The sequence below is a fragment of the Mirounga leonina genome, unplaced genomic scaffold (assembly GCF_011800145.1).
Source record: "Mirounga leonina isolate KUSES-001 unplaced genomic scaffold, KU_Mleo_1.0 Mir_175, whole genome shotgun sequence".
In the NCBI taxonomy this organism is placed as follows: Eukaryota; Metazoa; Chordata; class Mammalia; order Carnivora; family Phocidae; genus Mirounga; species Mirounga leonina.
In genome coordinates, this window is record NW_023270453.1 from 35,381,237 (window position 1) to 35,401,016 (window position 19,780).

The 19,780-nt window shown below is 37.6% G+C and overlaps 1 protein-coding gene across 3 annotated transcripts in view; it reads right to left on the minus strand.

The window, feature by feature from the left end:
* The window catches only part of SMG1 (SMG1 nonsense mediated mRNA decay associated PI3K related kinase), a 104,371-nt gene that overhangs the window by 61,189 nt on the left and 23,402 nt on the right, over positions 1–19,780 (minus strand). For 2 of the 3 annotated variants that reach the window (XM_035022360.1, XM_035022359.1), the window contains exons 2-10: positions 13,697–13,860; positions 12,826–12,981; positions 10,701–10,837; positions 9,429–9,487; positions 8,174–8,387; positions 5,351–5,476; positions 4,878–4,950; positions 2,962–3,059; positions 587–760 (exon numbers count right to left, since the gene is read on the minus strand). In XM_035022360.1, coding sequence (XP_034878251.1) covers positions 587–760; positions 2,962–3,059; positions 4,878–4,950; positions 5,351–5,476; positions 8,174–8,387; positions 9,429–9,487; positions 10,701–10,837; positions 12,826–12,981; positions 13,697–13,860 — 1,201 coding nt within the window. Of the gene's footprint in view, positions 1–586; positions 761–2,961; positions 3,060–4,877; positions 4,951–5,350; positions 5,477–8,173; positions 8,388–9,428; positions 9,488–10,700; positions 10,838–12,825; positions 12,982–13,696; positions 13,861–17,406; positions 17,465–19,780 lie in introns of all 3 variants that reach the window. The other variant, XM_035022361.1, reaches the window with a different exon arrangement.

Here is a 19,780-nt window from a genome sequence, read left to right on the forward strand (position 1 = left end):
GTTCATTTCCCATGTCTATACACTGAGCCACTCACTGAACTGTAATAGAGTACAGCTAATGTTTGGGGCTGCTAAAGTGTGTAATCGTGCTGCCTCTTATAACTGATCTCAGACTACTAAATATTTAAGTTCTTGTATCTTTATAATCTTGGATGTCAGACTATCAAGTTGTTTCATCCTGTCATGCTCAGAAAAAATTACTTTTTGAGGCTTTCTCTACAGTGCATTATTCTCATTATGTTGAAAAACTAAACTCAATAATTATAAAGCAAAAATTAAAATATTACTTCTAAAGATTTTAAAAGGATATAAAAAAATAATCTAAGAAAGATCTCATGAGAAAAAAGTTCATGCACATTTTAAAATGCAGTATAGCCTTTTTCTCATATAGGGGAGGGGACAGAAAGGAGATGGGATATAATAGGATTCCCTACTTTTCTGGCAATTTAAAGTAGCCACATATGTACAGACATACAAAACAAATGAAGGGTTAGTAACATAGTTCACTAGGTAAAGAAAAAGAAGCATTTACAATACACAACAATTTTGTTTTTGAAAGATACTTAAAACTCCTAAAGACACTTACATCTGTTACATATGCCTCAGTGATAGGAGGACCCCGAATTGGGCTGAAGCGTTCCCCAATGCTCCTCACTACAGTACTGAACACCCGGAGAAGCGCGGCCAGCTTGGGTAGCGACACTGATGGAGGAGGAACATCTTCATCCACTGACTCCCCAGAGGCCACATGGCTGAGGTCCTAGATGTGCAATCAAAGCACTCTTATTTAAGGAGCACATTGTTCAAAACAAACAAACTAACTCCCAATTTTTAAGTCAATTAACTTTGTTTTTACAAATAAAGGAATTTTAGCCTATCAGAAAAGAAACATGAGAGGTGCCTGGGTGGCTCAACTGGTTAAGCGTCTGACTCTCGATTTTGGCTCAGGTCATGATCTCAGGGTTGTGAGATCGAGCCCCGCATCAGGCTCCGCACTGGGCATGGAGCCTAAGATTCTCTCTCTCTCTACCTCTGGCCCCCATCACCAAAAAATAAAATAAAATAAAATAAAAAAGTAATCTGTTAGAGAAAGGAACATGAATCTAAATGTAAAAGTAAATTATACTTCACTAATTAACAAATCTATACTTAAATAAGCCAAAAGTAACCTCAGTAGATTAAGAAAATAACTTCTCAGGGACGCCTGGGTAACTCAGTCGGTTGGGCGACTGCCTTCGGCTCAGGTCATGATCCCAGGGTCCTGGGATCGAGCCCCGCATCGGGCTCCCTGCTCAACGGGAAGCCTGCTTCTCCCTCTCCCGCCCCCCTGCTTGTGTTCCCTCTCTCGCTGTGTCTCTGTCAAATAAATAAAATCTTAAAACAAAACAAAAAACTTCTCATACCAACTCAGAAAGGTAGTGGGGGAAAAATAAATAGTACATATGCTCTGTTATATATAGGTATAAATGGAGCCAGAAACTTTTGCCATTCCTGAATTGGTTTCTGCTAAAATCTTATTCCAGGTATTCTTTGAGCCACTCAACTCAATAATCCCCCACACCAACATTATGCACACAAAGGGCAAATGGGGGAGAGAAGTGTTAAATTAGAAAATCTGGTTTACAAATCTAGTTAAGGAAATAAGATATACTCAAAAAAGATTGGCAAAAAATGGGATACTAGAACCAACATATACCTACATATACTTAAGCACCCAAAATAATAGAAGAGAATTTCATCTTATGGACACCAAGGAGGAGAGTCTTTACAAACCAGAATGGGCAGCTTCAGTGAGGTAGATCAGCATTAAAGGTGGGCTAGGAAAAAAGATATTCTAGGTGTGGAGGCAAAGAAACATGCAGAAGCAAAATTTTCCTTCCACTCTTCTCTGAAAGGCTCGAAATAGCATAGATGAAGCTAAAACATTATAGGAGCCTCAAACACCAAGCAAGAATCACGGTAGGCCTGAATAAGGAAGAACCACAAAGAAGTTCTCAGAGGACATGGCCAATTTAAGTCATGACCAGTGAGCTAAGAAAGCCAAGACCCAATACCAGAGACTTCAGTACCACCCTTGAAGTCGCCATACTATACTTGCATAGCTGCAAAAATTTGCTAGAGCCAAGTCTTTTCCTGCAAAGCATGATCCAAGATCCCCACTATATGTAAAAGGAAAGTCTTTAGGGGCTTTTATACAACATCAATTACATTACTTTTAATATGCTTTTGGTATCAAAAAATAAAAATGAACTATAGAAAATGTCTGAAAACTACTAGCCACCAGGAATATTTTAAGCTTTGCAAAATGAGGCCTGCTATTTTTCTTTCAGTCTTTCTGATAATTCAGCTGGTAACTTAAAAACAGCATCTAGGGCACCTGGGTGGCTCAGTCAGTCATCAAGCATCTGCCTTCGGCTCGGGTCATGATCCCAGGGTCCTGGGATCGAGCCCCATATCTGGCTCCCTGCTCAGCTGAAAGACTGCTTCTCCCTCTCCAACTCCCCCTGCTTGTGTTCCCTCTCTCGCTGTCCTGCTCTCTCTCTGTGTCAAATAAATAAATAAAAGCTTTATTTTAAAAAAAAGCATCTAAAAATTTTTTTTAATATTGCAATGGTCTTGTAATTTCTATTTAAATGTCAAGTGGTCTGAATTATTTTAAAATAAATCTAGCACTGTTAGGGGCACCTGGGTGGCTCAGTCAGTTAAGTGTCTGCCTTTGGCTCAGGTCATGATCCCAGGGTCCTGGGATCGAGCCCTACATCAGGCTCCTGCTCAGCAGGGAGCCTGCTTCGCCCTCTCCCTTTGTCCCTCCCCACCCCTGGTGCACACCCTCTCTCTCAAATAAATAAAATCTTTAAAAAAAATAAAATTAAAAAAATAAAATAAAATAAATGTAGCACTGTTTAAGATTTTTGTTTGTTCTTAACTGAAATTTTAGGAAATAACTTTCTACATACTCACCTCAGCATATGCCTCCATGTCCTCTAAAAACTGACCAAGAAGAGTGGTAGAAAATGCAAGATCAGCTACCCAAAACGGCTCCAAACTCTGCAACCACCCTAGGAATCAAAAAATTCAAGAGTAGAAAAAAACAAAAAAATCCAAATTAAAAATATATCTAAAAGACTTGTTTTAAAAGTTATCTGGTTTTCAAGTTGCATACCCTTAAACAATGCTGTTTCATAAAATTAGAACTATTAACTGTTAAACATGCTGATCATGATTAACCAAAGTCTCTTTTAATGCTGCAAAAATGAACAGTCTCCAAAAATTAAAATGTGATTCTTAGCCCGTATTTTTTTACCAGATTTAACATCCATATTGTCAATATACACAAGACTTAGACTAAAATGCCACAATCTGCCACCAGCCTGGCTTTCTACTCCAGAACCCCAACCACCCACCAAAGATGTCCATTAATCTCTCCAGTGGAAACGGGTCAGAACCACTCTCAGTGTGGTATATCCTATTTTCAGAAGTCCACTGCGCCAATTAAGCTAAGAGAAACTATAGCACCTGAAACAAGCTGAAATGTCCAAATGAGTCGTGCTAGTCATTCACTTAAATAAAAAATAAAATAAAATGAAATAAATTTATCATTTAAACAATTCCCCAAATTGATCCATTTGGTTTTTTGTTTGTTTGTTTTTAAAGACTTTTATTTATTTATTTGACAGAGACACAGCGAGAGATGGAACACAAGCAGGAGGAGCAGGAGCGGGAGAAGCAGGCTTCCCGCCGAGCAGGGAGCCCGATGCGGGGCTCGATCCCAGGACCCTGGGATCATGACCTCAGCCAAAGGCAGCCGCTTAACGACTGAGCCACCCAGGCGCCCCCATTTGTTTTTTTTAATTTTATTTTTTTAATTATTTTTTATTATTATTTTTTTAAATTTATTTATTCAACAGAGAGAGAGAGAGAGAAGAGAGAGAGGGAATACAAGCAGGGGGAGTGGGAAAGGGAGAAGCAGGCTTCCCGCTGAGCAGGGAGCCCGATGCGGGGCTCGATCCCAGGACCCTGGGATCATGACCTGAGCCGAAGGCAGCCGCTTAACAGACTGAGCCACCCAGGCGCCCCAATTTTATTTTTTTTAAATACATAGGTATGATATACATAAACTTTTTTTTTTTTAAGATTTTATTTCTTTATTCATGAGAGACAAAGAGAGAGAGAGAGAGAAGCAGAGGGAGAAGCTGGCTCCCCAAGGAGCAGGGAGTCCGATGCGGAACTCGATCCCAGGGCCCTGGGACCATGACCTGAGCCGAAGGCAGACACTTAACCATCTGAGCCACCCAGGTACCCTGTTTTTTTTTTTTTAATAACCAGGAAAACAAGTCACAAATATCCAGGATCTTTCAATCTACACTCGAGTATTGCCACTGTAATGTCTCCTGCCACCAGCACATACTACAAATGACTCGTGAAAAGTCAATTTCTCACAGGTGCAACATTACAATCTGTACTTACTCTCCCCTACCTACTACGGAGTACACAGTCTTCCTCTGAAAGGATATATTCTGCTAACAAGTAATGTTCATTTATAATAACCAAATTACTGGGGCACCTGGGTGGCTCAGTCAGTTAAGCATCTGCCTTCAGCTCAGGTTATGATCCCGGGGTCCTGGGATCGAGTCCCACGTCGAGCTCCTTGCTAAGCAGGGAGTCTGCTTCTCCCTCTGCCTCCCGCTCCCCCTGCTGTGCTGTCTCTCAGACAAATAAATAAAATCTTTAAAAAAAGAAAAAATATGTAATAACCAAATTATTCCTGTGAAGCAATTATTTTTCTTGCATTATGCAAGAAACAGTATGCTGGACTTTGAGGAACCAGAGCTCCTTTCCATAACATTTAAATGACTGGTATATGCTGAATAACTTACCAGACACCTGCTGTGTGAGCGAAGGTTTCTGAGTATGATCTATATGCCATCCAACTAATATATCAACTGTATCCTGGGTGGAGACAAAGAGAAAAGGGCTAATCATTTTAAGGTCTAACTGCTACTTCTCCTGTGGACCATTTCAGATTAAGAAATCCTAGAAAAAGCATCTGTGTTCTATCTATTTGACATTATACAAACTTAGAAAGGGAGAGGGCAGGGCAATAGAATAATGGAACTTTATGACCTTGAGGAAATGTTTTTTCTTTAAATATTTTGAGGTATTAATGTCAGAAAGTACAGATAGTATTTATAAAAACTATATTACTGCACCATTCTATCCTGGACCCTCAAGCATCACTGATTATACTCCAAGAAGCAGAAGCTTTGTTTTCTCTCTGATTCCCAAGGTCCTTGGACAAACAACCAATCCTTCTCCCCATCATATGAACAGAGGGAGTCAGGGAACTCACCCTAAAATTAGTGCTGAAAATATGAGGGTAACATCGAGCCACCAAAAGAATGCACTTAACACATTTGCAAAGTAATTCTGGTGTATCCACATTTTCAAGAATGGACTGTAGGCTGGTCATTACAAGCTAAAAAATAAAAGTTATAAACCATGAATATTCAACAAAACAGGAAGAAAACAAGCATGTTGGGCTCATTATTTAAAAGTGACTTTATCTTTGGCTCAGGTCATGACCCCAGGGGTCCTGGGATTGAGCCTTGGAGTAGGGCTCCCTGCTCAGCACGGAGTCTGCTTCTTCCTCTGCCCTTCACCCCTCTCGTGCGAGCGTGTGCTCTCTCTCTCAAATAATAAAATCTTTTTTAAAAAAAGTGATTTTATCTAAAATTGATTATGATACCAAAGAAAAGAAAGTCTGCAGTTTTAACTCAAAAATAAGTTGAAAACATTTCATTCCACCATGAACAGGCTGAAAATAAATACTATTTCCTCTTCTTTAATGTCTCTTAATATTATTCCTAAGTAATGTCTGTTCACATTATTCCTAAATGCTCTCTTTAATACCATGGACTTGATTAAATTTCAAGAACAAAAATTAAGATGTGCTTGGAAAACTTTTCTTTAAAGTACCACAATTACTTTCCAATTCAAAATTTATAGCAAATTTTATAAAATTTATGCTTTAGGTTATTAGTACTTGCTTCAAATTTGAATGATTTAGAAAAGATTAGCATGGCCCCAACACATGAATAACAGACATGCAGGCTTATGTTACCACTATCTATAGATCTATTTTTTTTAAGATTTTATTTATTTGACAGAGAGAGACACAGCGAGAATGGGAACACAAGCAGGGGGAGTGGGAGAGGCAGAAGCAGGCTTCCCACTGAGCAGAGAGCCCGATGATGTGGGGCTCGATCCCAGGACCCTGGGATCATGACCTGAGCCGAAGGCAGACCCTTAATGACTGAGACATCCAGGCACCCCTATAGCTCTATTTTTTAAACAAATATATGGCATGCCACTGACAGAATATTTTGTAGCTGTTAGAAACCATTTTTTCCTAAAAAGTAAAGCTCTTCTTTACAAAAGAATGAGGTTGTAACTACAGAAAAAATGCTAGAACTGGAAAAGTACCTAACATTTTGCCAATGTTATAATCTACACAGGTACTGAATATGAATGGGTGCCCAAATCACTGAGTGAACTATAACTAAAAAACAGGATATTCAGAAGGTCTCAAGGTATCATGCCCAGATTACTAATTACAAAAGGAGAAAAATAAGCCTCCACAACAGAAAAATTCTGGTGGGCATCACCTCAACCAAGTGATCAAACTCTTCATCCCTGACAGGAAGACAAACTGAAGTTATATGCCTGCTGGTGTGATGCAACAGTAAGAATGAACCCAGGAAGTATTCATGACCAAAAGGTTAAAATCAGGAAATAGCAATCAGACAAACCCAGGAAGTAGAACACTCCACAAAGATGAGGGACAAAAAAGGTGTGAACTGTTCTAATTAATAGCGATTAAAGAGGCACAGCACTAAACTATACACAAGTCTTGGGGGAATCCTGGATCAGGTAAGACAAAAGCTGTAAAAGATATCTTAAGGGCAGAAGTTTGAATATGGACTGCCTTATGTAATAAAATTAATTTTCTTAGGTATAATAATTTTGTTGTTAATATAAGAGAACAGCCTTATTTTTAGGGGATGTATGTTGAGGCATTATAGGGTGAACTGTCATGACATGTGTAATTTCTTTTTAAGTAGTTCAACAAAAAAGTTGAACTATGTGTGTAGAAATAAAACAAGTGTAGCAAAATGTTAATAAGTGACAAATCTAGATAAAGGACATATGGGTATTTATTATACTGGTCCACTTATTCTCCTGTGGATTTGAAAATTTTCAAAATAAATATTTGAAGAAATGTTCAAAATATTAAAACTATATGCAGAATAAGCCTAATTTGGTGTTATGATACTTAGTTACGGATAATTTTCTGAATCTTTCCCAAAATTTTTCACATAACCTCTGTAATCAAAGAAAAATGGATTTTTAAAAAACAGACTATATCATTTAAAGTGACTTAAGCAAAATAAAGCATATCATCAATTGTAAAGAACACATATAAATAAAAGATATCTGGGGCACCTGGGTGGCTCAGTACGTTAGACTTGGAGTCCTGGGATCAAGTCCCACCATCAGACTCCCTGCTCAGCGGGGAGTCTGCTTCTATGTCTGCTTCTACCTCTGCCCCTCACCCCACTCTCTGCTCTCTCACACCTACTTAACAAAAATTTAACTGCTTGTAACTTTGCTCAAACTTAAATTGAGAATGATCTTTAAATATACTTACACAAAAGTGAAATAAAGCTAAGTAAGGCTGGTTTTCATTTACACAAAATTATTTTGTATCATTTGGAGTAAGAATTTTGGACGTATTATCAAACCTAAAAAGGCCTAGAATGAGTTGTGTCGTTCAGTTTTTGTCTCCCTCAGAAAAGTCAAGTCCCCTCCTATCCAGCTTTCCTCACTGAGTCCCTATTTTCAAATGTGCAAATGATTCTAGTACTAAGCAAAATTCAAAGGAAAGCTTCAAAAAAGCAAAAAGACAAAAGAAAAATCTAACTTATTTTAAATCTACCTTTTAATTTGTATCCTTTAACTAAAACTCAGAAATGTTATTTATATCATATTTACTATCAGTAGATAACCCCTATACTAAGTTTCCTTTCTCCAAGTTCCTCTCCAAAAACATTACTAGAAAATTGTTAAGGATAATTTTCTTCCCAAATGCATCAATTTCCCCCCTCATTCTTACCTGCATTACAGATGAAAAGGCTTTCTTTTCTCCTACAGTCTCTAATGCTTTGTAGGTGGCACATAAGTAGAGGAGTTTAACTTCATCTTTTGCAGATGAGCTAAATTTGCTAAAAATCCATTTGAAGATCTTCTCAGCCTCATAGCTCAGAGAAGCACAAAGAAGGCCAAGACAGCAAGCTCCCTCCTGTCTCAACTCCTGAAGCAATTTGCTACTGTGTTTATTTCAATGCAAACAAAATAAAACACACGAAAGGTTTAAGCTTTCAAAGATGACAAGAATGACACATTTTACAAAAGAATGTCTTCAATGATTTTTTTTAATTTTCTATTCGAACTACATAAAAGATTGAAATTTTATCTTTAAATATGCTCTTTACTCTCTCTATCCCACAGTGCCCAAAAGTACCTTTGTTAGACACATTAGCTTTTCTTTTACAGAATCAATTATTCACAAACAGTAAGGGAAGGCCCAGAAATACTAAAAATCAGGCTTCAAATTCCATCTCAAGCTACATTAAATAATCCACAGAAACGGGCAGCAACAAGGATCAGATAAAACACACTACAAATAACTACATATGATGTAGTGTTCAGTAGGTAAGGACTATAAAACAGGAAATGGTACTAGTTAAAGCACAACAAACTTAACAGGATAACAGCACTGATTTAAGTATATTAATAACTAACTATATAAAATGAAACCATCAAAAAGCAGTAAGGTTCGTGACCTGCTGAGATGAGTTTTTGGTGCTTTCCAACACTGCAATTCTTTGGGAATCCCCATACGAAGAACAGACTGCACACCTTTGTGGAGAACCCCAGTAGCCTCGTAGAGCAGGTGGTCTGAATCCACTGTTGCCCAAAGAAGGAAGCTCCCTTTCACCTCTATTCTCTAAGCAGTTTCAAAATTCTCTAGTTTACAAAAGTTAATCGCATTCATTCATGCCTGCATTAAGAGTTTATGGCATTCCACAAGTCAGTGCTCAATTACTCAGTCATGTTGACAAATTAGGAAAAAAAAAAAAAGAAAGAAAGAAAGAAAAAAAGGCATTTCCTTTCAAGTGGATTCCATTTGTAGTCAATGGTAATTAACATATAAATACTTTAACATAGATAAAGATGGCAGGAGAACCCAGTAAAACATTAAGTAGATATTCATAAATGAAGCCACCAATGGGTTTATCTTCTTGCATATTTTTTAATAATTTCTAAAAATATATTTAAAGTCTTAAAATTACCCATTGGTTACTTACCTTTCATTAAGCACATCATGTACAGCAGCCAAGATATTATCCAATTGTTTAACTAGTACCTTAAAAAAAAAACCACATGTATAAAAACTTCAAATTCCTATACTTTCAATAACATTGTGTACTTTTTACTTGCGTTCCCCTTCTAATTCTAATCAAACAGCACACCTTCCTTTTCTTATTATTCCCAGTCCGCAGTTAGTATGTATCAGGAATATTACAAGTTTCCTTTCAGATTCTGAAAGAAATTTATCCATTCCTATGTACTGCCATGATCATCAATGAAAAACATAAACTCGGGCGCCTGGGTGGCTCAGTCGTTAAGCGTCTGCCTTTGGCTCAGGTCATGATCCCAGGGTCCGGGGATCGAGCCCCACATCGGGCTCCCTGGTCTGCGGGAAGCCTGCTTCTCCCTCTCCCATTCCCCCTGCTTGTATTCCCTCTCTCACTGTGTCTCTCTCTGTCAAATAAATAAATAAAATCTTAAAAAAAAAAAAAGAAAAAAAGAAAAACATAAACTCAAAAAGCTTATTTACTCTGAAATGCATTAAGAGATGGACTGATGAAGAGGTAAAGAGATACATGACAAAGCAACATGATAAAATGTTAATGACAGAATTTAGATGGCAGACATATGATATTCAGTATCTATATATATTTTGAAATGTTTTCAAAAATTTCATTTGCTATATATTTTAATTTTTTCATAATAAAATGGGGGGAGGTAGAAAACTTGCTTTGAACCAAATATTATTTGACTCACCATACCATTCTCATTGATTTTTTCCTGCTCTATATCAAGTTCTTAATTTCACATTAGGAGAATTACTCAGACTGGACAGAAATTTGTAACTGCTCCCGAACTTTTTTCTTTAAAGGATTTTTCCATTTAGTTAGCCCTGGCCACCAGACCACACCTACCTGTGAACAAAATACATACACCCCAATCCCAATTTCACATATGAAAAACAAAGACATAGTCTGTCCTGGCATACAGAAAATAAAATTCTGAGGACAACAGAATAAATGTATTAAAGGTTAAAAGCACTTTACTGTAGAAGACACCAGTGTGGATCCATCAATGGCAGATAAATTACACATCAGGGTCATCAAGTTCTCAATCATTATAATATAGGTCAAATTAACCTAGAATAAGGAATCCCTGTCATTTTTCCTAAGAGGCAAAACTCTTCCCTTCTTAAACCACTCCCGATAGCATCATCTACCTTTATTATGGAAACACGAAAGTTATCAACACTTCCATACTGTACTCACCAACTTATTTTCTGGTTGCTGAATAAATTCTTTCAACTGCTTTACAGTAGCCAGTCTTCGGTCTCTGTCGTCTTCCCGGGTGATCCTCCGAAGAAGATTGGACAGTCGAGACTCATCAGAGTAAGACATCGATCGCTCTGTGAAAATAAACATGTTATGCATTGAGTATAAACAAAGAAACTTTACAGCCCAAATATTTTAAAGTACATCAAAAATCACAGTCCACTAAACAATAAAACTTCAACTGAATGCAGGTCCCAGTACACTTTTTGTCACTAGAAGCCAAATTCCAGCAGACTGCTAGGCACAAAGCAGACCCTCAAAAAAGATAGACCTAAGCAAAGACCTCATTCCAGAGGACCAGTTGAGAGAAAAAAGACGGCTTAGAAATTACTTTCTTCAGATTTGTTCCATAATCTTTTCAACATCCAGGTAAAGAGCATGAGTACAGGTAAGAAATGTCTACAGGTTAGGGATAAAGTCTCAACCAGGCAGAAAAGAGGCTATATGCTTCTAATTCTCACTTGGTATCCAGTGAGGGCATGTGGTATCCAGTGGAGGGAAGTCTCTTGTTCACATTATCATTATTTTCCTAAGACAAAGTTTTTGTGAACTGCAATCAAACATTCAGTTCAACAAATGTCTAATTACCACCAACCATGTACAAGGCATGATGCCACTAGGGAAGTGCCAAACCAGAACTGTTCTGCCCTTTATTTTTTAATGACAAGAACAAACAAGAATGCTCAAACAATTGCCAATAAAAATACATTTAAGTACTAAATTTTTCTTTTTATATTTTCAGGTGTGCTATTTAATGATTAACCCATATACAGTAAAAACAAACCACATTAAAGAGTCTAACAGTTTCATTTCTAAGGCATGGAAAAAAATTACTAAAAGAAATTACAACATCTGAAAGAAGGAAAATGATTCTCTTTTTAATCCCTAGCCCATTGAGTATTTCAGTAAAGATGGACACTGAAAATGTCATTAGGTTACAAGCCAGGAAATCTAGGCTCTATTTACAATTCTGCCACTAGCAAACTACTTAACTCTGAGCCTCAGAGGAGAAAGAACTGGACTCAATTATCTTTGGACTCACTTTCTAGCTTCTATCGTACCAAGTCAAGGGCTTCAAACACTCTTAACAAACAGCATAGCCTCTGACTAGTGGGTCCACTTCTGAAAATTTATCCAAAAGAATTCATTTTTTAAAAGCCATATGCAAAAAAAAAAAAAAAAAAAAGCAGCTATATGCACAAAGATATTCACTAAGATACACACAAGACATACGTATACACACACCCGTGGAAGCAAACGGTCATAAACTAAATGTCCAAAGAGTGACTATATCCAACAAAGTATATAAATCAGAAATCCTGATTTCATACTTAGCTTTACCAACAAAATAAATTTCTCTTTTAGAAAACTAATGATCACCTGACATTCAAGGCATTTTACCTATACAGTGAGGCTGTGTTATAAGGCAGAAGGTGGTATCAGCATACTTAACTCTAGAAAAGCACCCACTCCCATTTATACCCATAGCCCCTACAGACCCTAGAGTTCAAGGACCTGCTGCAGGGAGAGTCCACCACACACCAGACATTCATTATCCACTATGACCAGAAAAATAGTTTCTTTAAATCTCATCTAGTCTTCGAATTTTAGGAGAATTCTATAGAAAGTATACTGTAAAAAAGTATTAAAGCCTTTCCTGTGAGGATTTAGTCTAAGAAACAGTTTACAGGAGAAAGAATGCAAACAATTATCATCTGTACATGTTTTTCAACTCAAAGTAAACGAACCAACTCATGTGTGCAAAGCATTAGTAAGAAATACGGCATCCAGGGTGCCTGGGTGGCTCAGACGGTTAAGCATCTGCCTTCAACTCAGGTCATGATCCCAGGGCCATGGGATCGTGTGCCACATCGGGGTCCCTGCTTGGCGGGGAGCCTGCTTCTCCCTCTGCCTGCCGCTCCCCTGCTTGTGCTCTAATAAAAAATAAAAAATCTTAAAAAAAAAAAAAAGAAAAGAAAAGAAATACGGCATCCGGGGGGAGAAAAGGATACAGGTGTTTGTGGAGGCATTTGTGACTGGCCCCCAGCTTGTCCAATCTTACCCTGTGATTTCCTCATGTCTTTGATGGCTAACGCACGACTGCCATGCTGAATACTGGTGAACTCAGGGCTGGTCACATTGTTAACCCTCAGCTCTTGCCCCAACGACTTCCGACCATAAGTATTTTCCCCAGATCCTCCATTGACACTGTAGCCACCTAAAAACGATATTTATATATTTTAATAGGGTTCTTTGCTTTACTCAATCAATTCCTGACAGTTCAGGATCTTACTACCCATCTACAGCTCAACCAGCCTTTGCTTCTCCTACTCTTCCCTTGTGCTGCCCCGGCTTTGAAATCATCTTGATTTCATTTTGTCCATCCACAGATGAAAGAAATGTAAACTAAATTAAGTCAAATTTTGCACCTTAAAAATTTTTTTAAGTCGGGGCACCTGGCTGGCTCAGTCGTTAAGCATCTGCCTTCGGCTCAGGTCATGATCCCGGGATCCTGGGATCGAGCCCCGCATCGGGCTCCCTGCTCGGCGGGGAGCCTGCTTCTCCCTCTCCCTACTTGTGCTCTCTATCTCTCTGTCAAATAAATAAATAAAATTTATTAAAAAAAAAATTTTTTTTTTAAAGTCTAGAGGAGAGATAGTAGTCAGGAGACTTCAGCCTTTGTGATATTATGGGTGGCAAGGAAACTGCCTATGTGTATTATAATGTACAAAAATTTAAAAAATTTTTTAATGAAGGGGTAAACTTATTAAGTTTCAACAACAGCACTTATTTAATATTTATATTTTAAGCATATTAAGAGAAAGAGAGAAGGAGGGGAGAAAAAGAGAGGGAAAGAGAAAGCTAGGGAAAGGCTGGTAGGTTAAAAAACAACCCAAAAAACATGCCTCTAACAATAAAGGAAGCATATATACCCTTTTCGTCATTCTGTATGTCACTGTGGACTCTGGTATCATCGTGCCTTTGCCGAGACACCACAGCTGAATTTGAAGGTTGCAGTCCATAAGAAGAAGACCCACCCCGATCTCTGGATGAAGAATATTTTAAAGTATCTGGGTCGGCTGATGCACTATCAGTTCTGTAAAGAGAGAAGAGTATAAGATTAAACTTTAAACAAATATTTTCACAGCCCAACTCATAAATCTTTTATTCAAGCCTCTCCTGCCACTCTAATTTTTAAATCATTACTATTATAAATAAGCACTCCAATTACTAATAAGTCTTTCAACAGGGAAGGGATTGTCAATGAGTGAAAAGCTAGCTGTTCAGCCCCTTCTCTTCTACAGACCCATTCAGAAATACGGATAATTACCAGGATTAGAGTGACCAACTCATCCTGCTGTGGTCAAGTGTTAACAATTTTAGCAATGGAAATCCCATGTCCATGAACCCCCCTCTTCAGTCCAAGGCAAAATAAGACAGTTGGTCACCCTTGTCCAGGATTCTCTTCACATGATTTGATAAAAGGAATCATTCTTCCTCAGCTCTCCTCCCAGGAGAGGTTAATCAGTGGAAAAGTTACAGTTTTCCCAGTCATAAAAATAAAAAGCACTGGCAATATATAAGGCAGGGGCAATGTGGCATATTCTCTCTCTCTCTCACCTGAATTCCTAACTTTTGGTGGATTATTTGGTGGGAAAGTAAATTACAGAATGATATTTGAAAGCAAGCTCAAAGGATATAAAAACACACTAGCTGGAAAGTAAGATAATTTTAATGTACTGGAGACTTCACTGAAGATGCCTTAACTATAGACACTACCAAAATTATAAAAAGTGAGAAAAATAAAAATATCAGGAATCCAATAAAGCTGAATTTGAAGGTTGCAGTCCATCATCTACTTAAAAGTCAAGTAGTGTGTAGAATAATCCGTGATACTTGGCCATTAATAAACAAGTGGTACAGCCCCAAGGTAATTATCCTTATCTAAGGATCAGTTCTATGCCTCAATGTCCTCATCAGTACAACCAGGAGCTGAGTTTCATAATTGCTCATGAGCCTCATTCTTCCAACCATCAAACATAAAGCATCAAGAAATAAGACAACACTATAACACCATATGAAAAATACCAAGAAAAAAGCTCCTGTCCTATCGATACTACTTCTGAGAGGAACAACTTTCTTAAAAAAATCACTTTTATGATACGTACTAAAAACACCTACTGAACCCACAATTATTTGGGAAACTTGAGGACACTAGCAAAAGCAGAAACTAGCCTATTCCTCAACCCTTGTGGCTCCTCCCTCTTATATAAAAATGAATTCAGTGTTTGTTTATATATTTCAATTTATCATTTTTTCTTTGCCCCCACCCACAAAAATACTAAACATGGAACTTAGCATAAGCTCAGTCAGACAACCTGATCTATACTTACTGAAACCACTGTTAATATGGAATGCAAACAACAGGTCCAATTAAACTTGGGTAAATGGCACAAATCTAAATTATTCCTAAAGGCTCTCAATTGGAAACTTGATAAAATTCCGTGACCCTAGTGTATTAAAATAACTAAGGCTCCGTAATGGAGTATCTTCTTCAAACATCCAGGGTTCACTTGTCAACAAAGCTCAGTATAATGGGCGCCTGGGTGGCTCAGTCATTAAGCGTCTGCCTTTGGCTCAGGTCATGATCCCAGGGTCCTGGGATCGAGCCCCACATTGGGCTCCCTGTTCAGCGGAAAGCCTGCTTCTCCCTCTCCCGCTCCCCCTTCTTGTGTTCCCTCTCTCACTGTCTCTCTCTGTGTCAAATAAATAAATAAAATCTTAAAAAAAAAACAAAAACAAAGCTCAGTACTTCCAATAGATGAAAAAATATAATCTATGGAATTTCAAGAAAAAAGAAAATTTTTTTCTAAGCATATTAATCTGTAAGCATTTAAGTACCATTAACACTAAATGGTGCATGAGAGCTTTTTAAAACAAATGTAATGGCATCTCCCATGTTTTTAAAAATAGCACATTAAATGTGCACCTACAATAAACCATAACGTAACAAATTTCTGGATGGGAAATGAAAAAGAAAAGAGAGCTTAAGAGCTTTTCTGACAGATTTTGAACTTGGCTGTATGTATGACGCCTAACACAACCTGGATAAGTAAGCTGCTAGCAAATGAACGGATACAAGATAACAAAAATCTACCAATATTTAAAATGTCTGAATTTCCTGTTTAAATTATGTTTATATATCACATATACTACCTTTACTACTAAGAGGTAAGTATTTGTATCATTTTTCTGGGGACATAGCAGTAAATGTAAGGCAGCAGAGAATATGGGTTAAAAAATGATTTGGGCTCAAATCCCAACTCCAACACGGAAAAGGTAAGTGGGACTTTCCACAAGGTACTTAATCTCCAAGCCTCAGTTGTTTCTTGCATAAAATGGGGATAATACCTATCTCACCTGTAAAGTTGTTGTGAGGCTTCAATGAGATACTAAATTCTTAAATACTTAGCTTACAGGGTATATGCTCAAAGTTAGTTAAGACCCTGGGGCACCCAGATGGTGCAATCGGTTAAGCTTCCGACTCTTGGTTTCAGCTCAGGTCATGACCTCAGAGTTGTGAGATAAAGCTCCACATAGGGCTCTACACTCAGCAGAGTCTTCTTAAGATTCCCTCTCCCTCTGCCCCTCCTCCCAGTGTTCTCTCTCTCTCTCAAATAAACAAATCTTAAAAAAAAAAAAAAAAGTTATTAAGACCATAATACTAAACTCAAGATTTCCAGTCTAACAGACAAATAATATATAAGCAGTTCAACAGCACAGGAATACAACCAAAACAAGTTTTCAAACCCAATACATAGCAGTTGATTTTAAGTTCTTCAATGAAGAAATTAAGCAATCTCCTATCAATAAATCCATTTCTACCTACAAAGCATTTGATTTCAAACTAAACTGGAAAAAAAGAATGGGAACAACTTCCCAATTTATTAGAAATATAGGTTTTAAAATCCCATGAGTTATGAACACCAGGTTCCACCTCCCCCCCGAGTTTGGGTTTTCAGAAATGTAACAACAACAACAAAATCACTAGGGTTAGAACTACTATCTCAGAACTGTTTAAAAACTCACTGGTTGCCACGTTCTTTTAAAACAAACTGATCAAAACATTTCCAACCAGAATTCAAGTTATAGGTAGTCTGAATCCAAAAGCACAAAATGGTTCAGCATTTATATGAAATCTTGATTTTTTTTTTAATATCAAGATTGCTTAGGTCTCAAAAAGTCAGTACCAGGCTGTTAGCACCACCACCACCACCAAGTCCAATAAATAGAAAACTGTTAACGAACAGAAATGAGCACTTAAAATGAGGCAATCAAAGGCACAAAATACAGATTTGAATTCAAAGAGGCAGGTATAAATGTTAAGCCAGTTATAAGGGCTGGAAAAGCTATCATCTGCCAGAAAGTAGTGTCTGTTTAGTGATAAGAAAAAATGTATCTGTTAAAACTAAGAATCATACTAGCAAGGATCAAAAATACCTCCACAGCCCCTTTAATACTCTAAAAATATTACGGAGAGAGAGAGAAAAAAGAGAAATGCCTAAATTTCCCCCAAATGATTAAAGTGAAGTTAAAGCCTGATGTACATGCCACATGAGAGGTAAGTTTCTAAAGCTCATACCTCAAAAATCGCATACTGTATAATATGGAGCCTTTGTGATGTTTTGCATCAAGTCAATCTGTAAGACAGTAGTTACAATATTAGTGAAGACAGTGGGTTAAAACATTTGTTGTTCAAACACGAAGCAAATATCATTCATGGGTTAGGTGCTTTTAGTTGTACTATGGCCTTCTAGGGTTCATATGCTGAAGTAAAAATTGAAATGGAAAGCCACTCTGTGCCGAGAGGCTTAAGGTGGCAAACCAAAAAAACTTTTTAGTACATAAGAGAATTTAAATGTTAACTATAACATACAAACCACATGCAAATATAGTTACCGCTCATTTAGTTACCTATTCTCAGTATACAGAAAATGTAATAAATCTGAGAGGTCACTTATTTTGAATGACTCAAATCCTCAGACCTCACATCAACAATCCACCATGTGCAAGGGGATATAGTATCTCCTGGCTACATGTGGTCTCGTCCAGTTCTTGTAAGCACTAAAAAGCAAAAACAACAATAACAAAAAAAGCACCACTCTGGAAGTATGAAGTCAGGGAATTCCCTATCAGGAAGCATTTCCATAAAGCACCCCAAAATGACTTGATGCAAACACCACACCTAGTGGTGTCACTGGAATAAGCATCATATTGCTTCAAGTTGTTTTTAACTAGGCTTATTAAGGGTTTTTGCTCTCACACGGTGAGATCTAATTTGTAATGGATATCAACCAGGAAATGAGATTTGCACTTAAGCCAATGAGGTGGGAATGCATTTATTCTCGAAAGCAATGGTGGGCAAAAATAGTGTCACTGTCATAAAGTAGTTGTAGAATATGCTGTGAGTTTTTCATTACTAACAGTTAATACCACTTGAAAATGATTTATCTTTTAGAAATAAATTCAAGGTTATCCCTATGATGCCTGTTACTCACCTGGATTCAGACATGTTTCATGAGGAACAGATGAAAAGGTGAAACTATGCTATAAAATATGAATCTATGGCCAAAAAATTCATTTGGGAGGCTCATGGACTTCACTATTTGAAACTCTTCCCGCAAGAGAAAATAGTGAGTTCAAATTTAGTAAAACAGAACTGAACCATCATGCCAAAATTATGAGTTTACATCGGTTTTGCAGCACTGAAATATCAAGTTAATATAATTTGATGAAACTTCACTAGCTACTTAAGTACTAAGTGTACATAATACCAAATCTTAATTATTTATGGGTTCTCTTACCAATTTTCCATCACTAATCAAACTCAACTAAATAGCAATGTAGACTCAAAATATGAAAACATATTTAACTATTTTTGTAAAACTGTAAATAATTTCACCAAGACCAAAGGAGGTCTGTCTGGCCTTTGCCCTTGGCTTCTGAAAGGTAATCTCTAAAGTCTTAGAATGTCATGCCTAATAAAAGTGCCCTTGTTCACCTGGAGGCTTTGGGCCACACCAGAAAGTGTAACACCGTGATTTACAAGGGTGAAGGGGCTTTGAGTCCCAAGGACCAGCTCAACCTCCAGAAGGGCTGGAAACTAAGTTTATGCATGTAGGCAGTCAATCATGGAGTCCCAATAAAAAACTCTAGACAACAATACCTGGGTGAGCTTCCATGGTGGGTAATACTCCATGCGTACTGTGTGTCACACATCAACACCAGAAGAGTAATACTGTGTTCATGACTTCACAAGGAAAGGACAATTGGAAGCTCTGCATTCAAAACCTTTCTGGACTCTGCTGTATGGGCCTTCACCAGTAGCCGATTTTAATCTGAATCTTTTAGTTGTAATAAACTGTAACCATGAGTAGAACAGCTTTCAATGAGTTCAGTAAGTCCTTATGCAACCTAAGAGTAGCCTTGGGGACCCCTGAACTTGGAACCGGTATCAGAAGTAAGGCTGGTTTTATGGACCATGTTTCCTCTAACTCTGCATCTATATTTAAAATCACTGAGCATGCTCTAACCCAAAATTTTAAAGATTGTAAACTTTGTTTTTTAATAACATCTTTAGCAAACATAGTAAAGATTTGACTTCAGTATAATTTCCCTTCCAAGGAATCTCAAACACCCTCTACTGATTGACCTCTAACCAAATTAACCAGAAGGGACAAACAAAGCAACTCTAGGAGGGTACTACATTAGATTTTAACCTTTGCTCTACATGCACAATTGTCCTCAGTGTAAAGGTTGGTCAACATACCACCCCCAGGTAATTCTCAGTCTACAACTGGGTCTTCAATACTTCCCAGGTTTCCCTAGCCAGGGTTCTCTCCTTTCCAAGACAGTTTTCAAACTTTTTGCACCTTCCTCCTTTCCCCAGCTCTTCCAGTACATGACCTTCCACATTCCTGCTTCACGAGAAATGCAAGCCATTCTTCTACAGCACT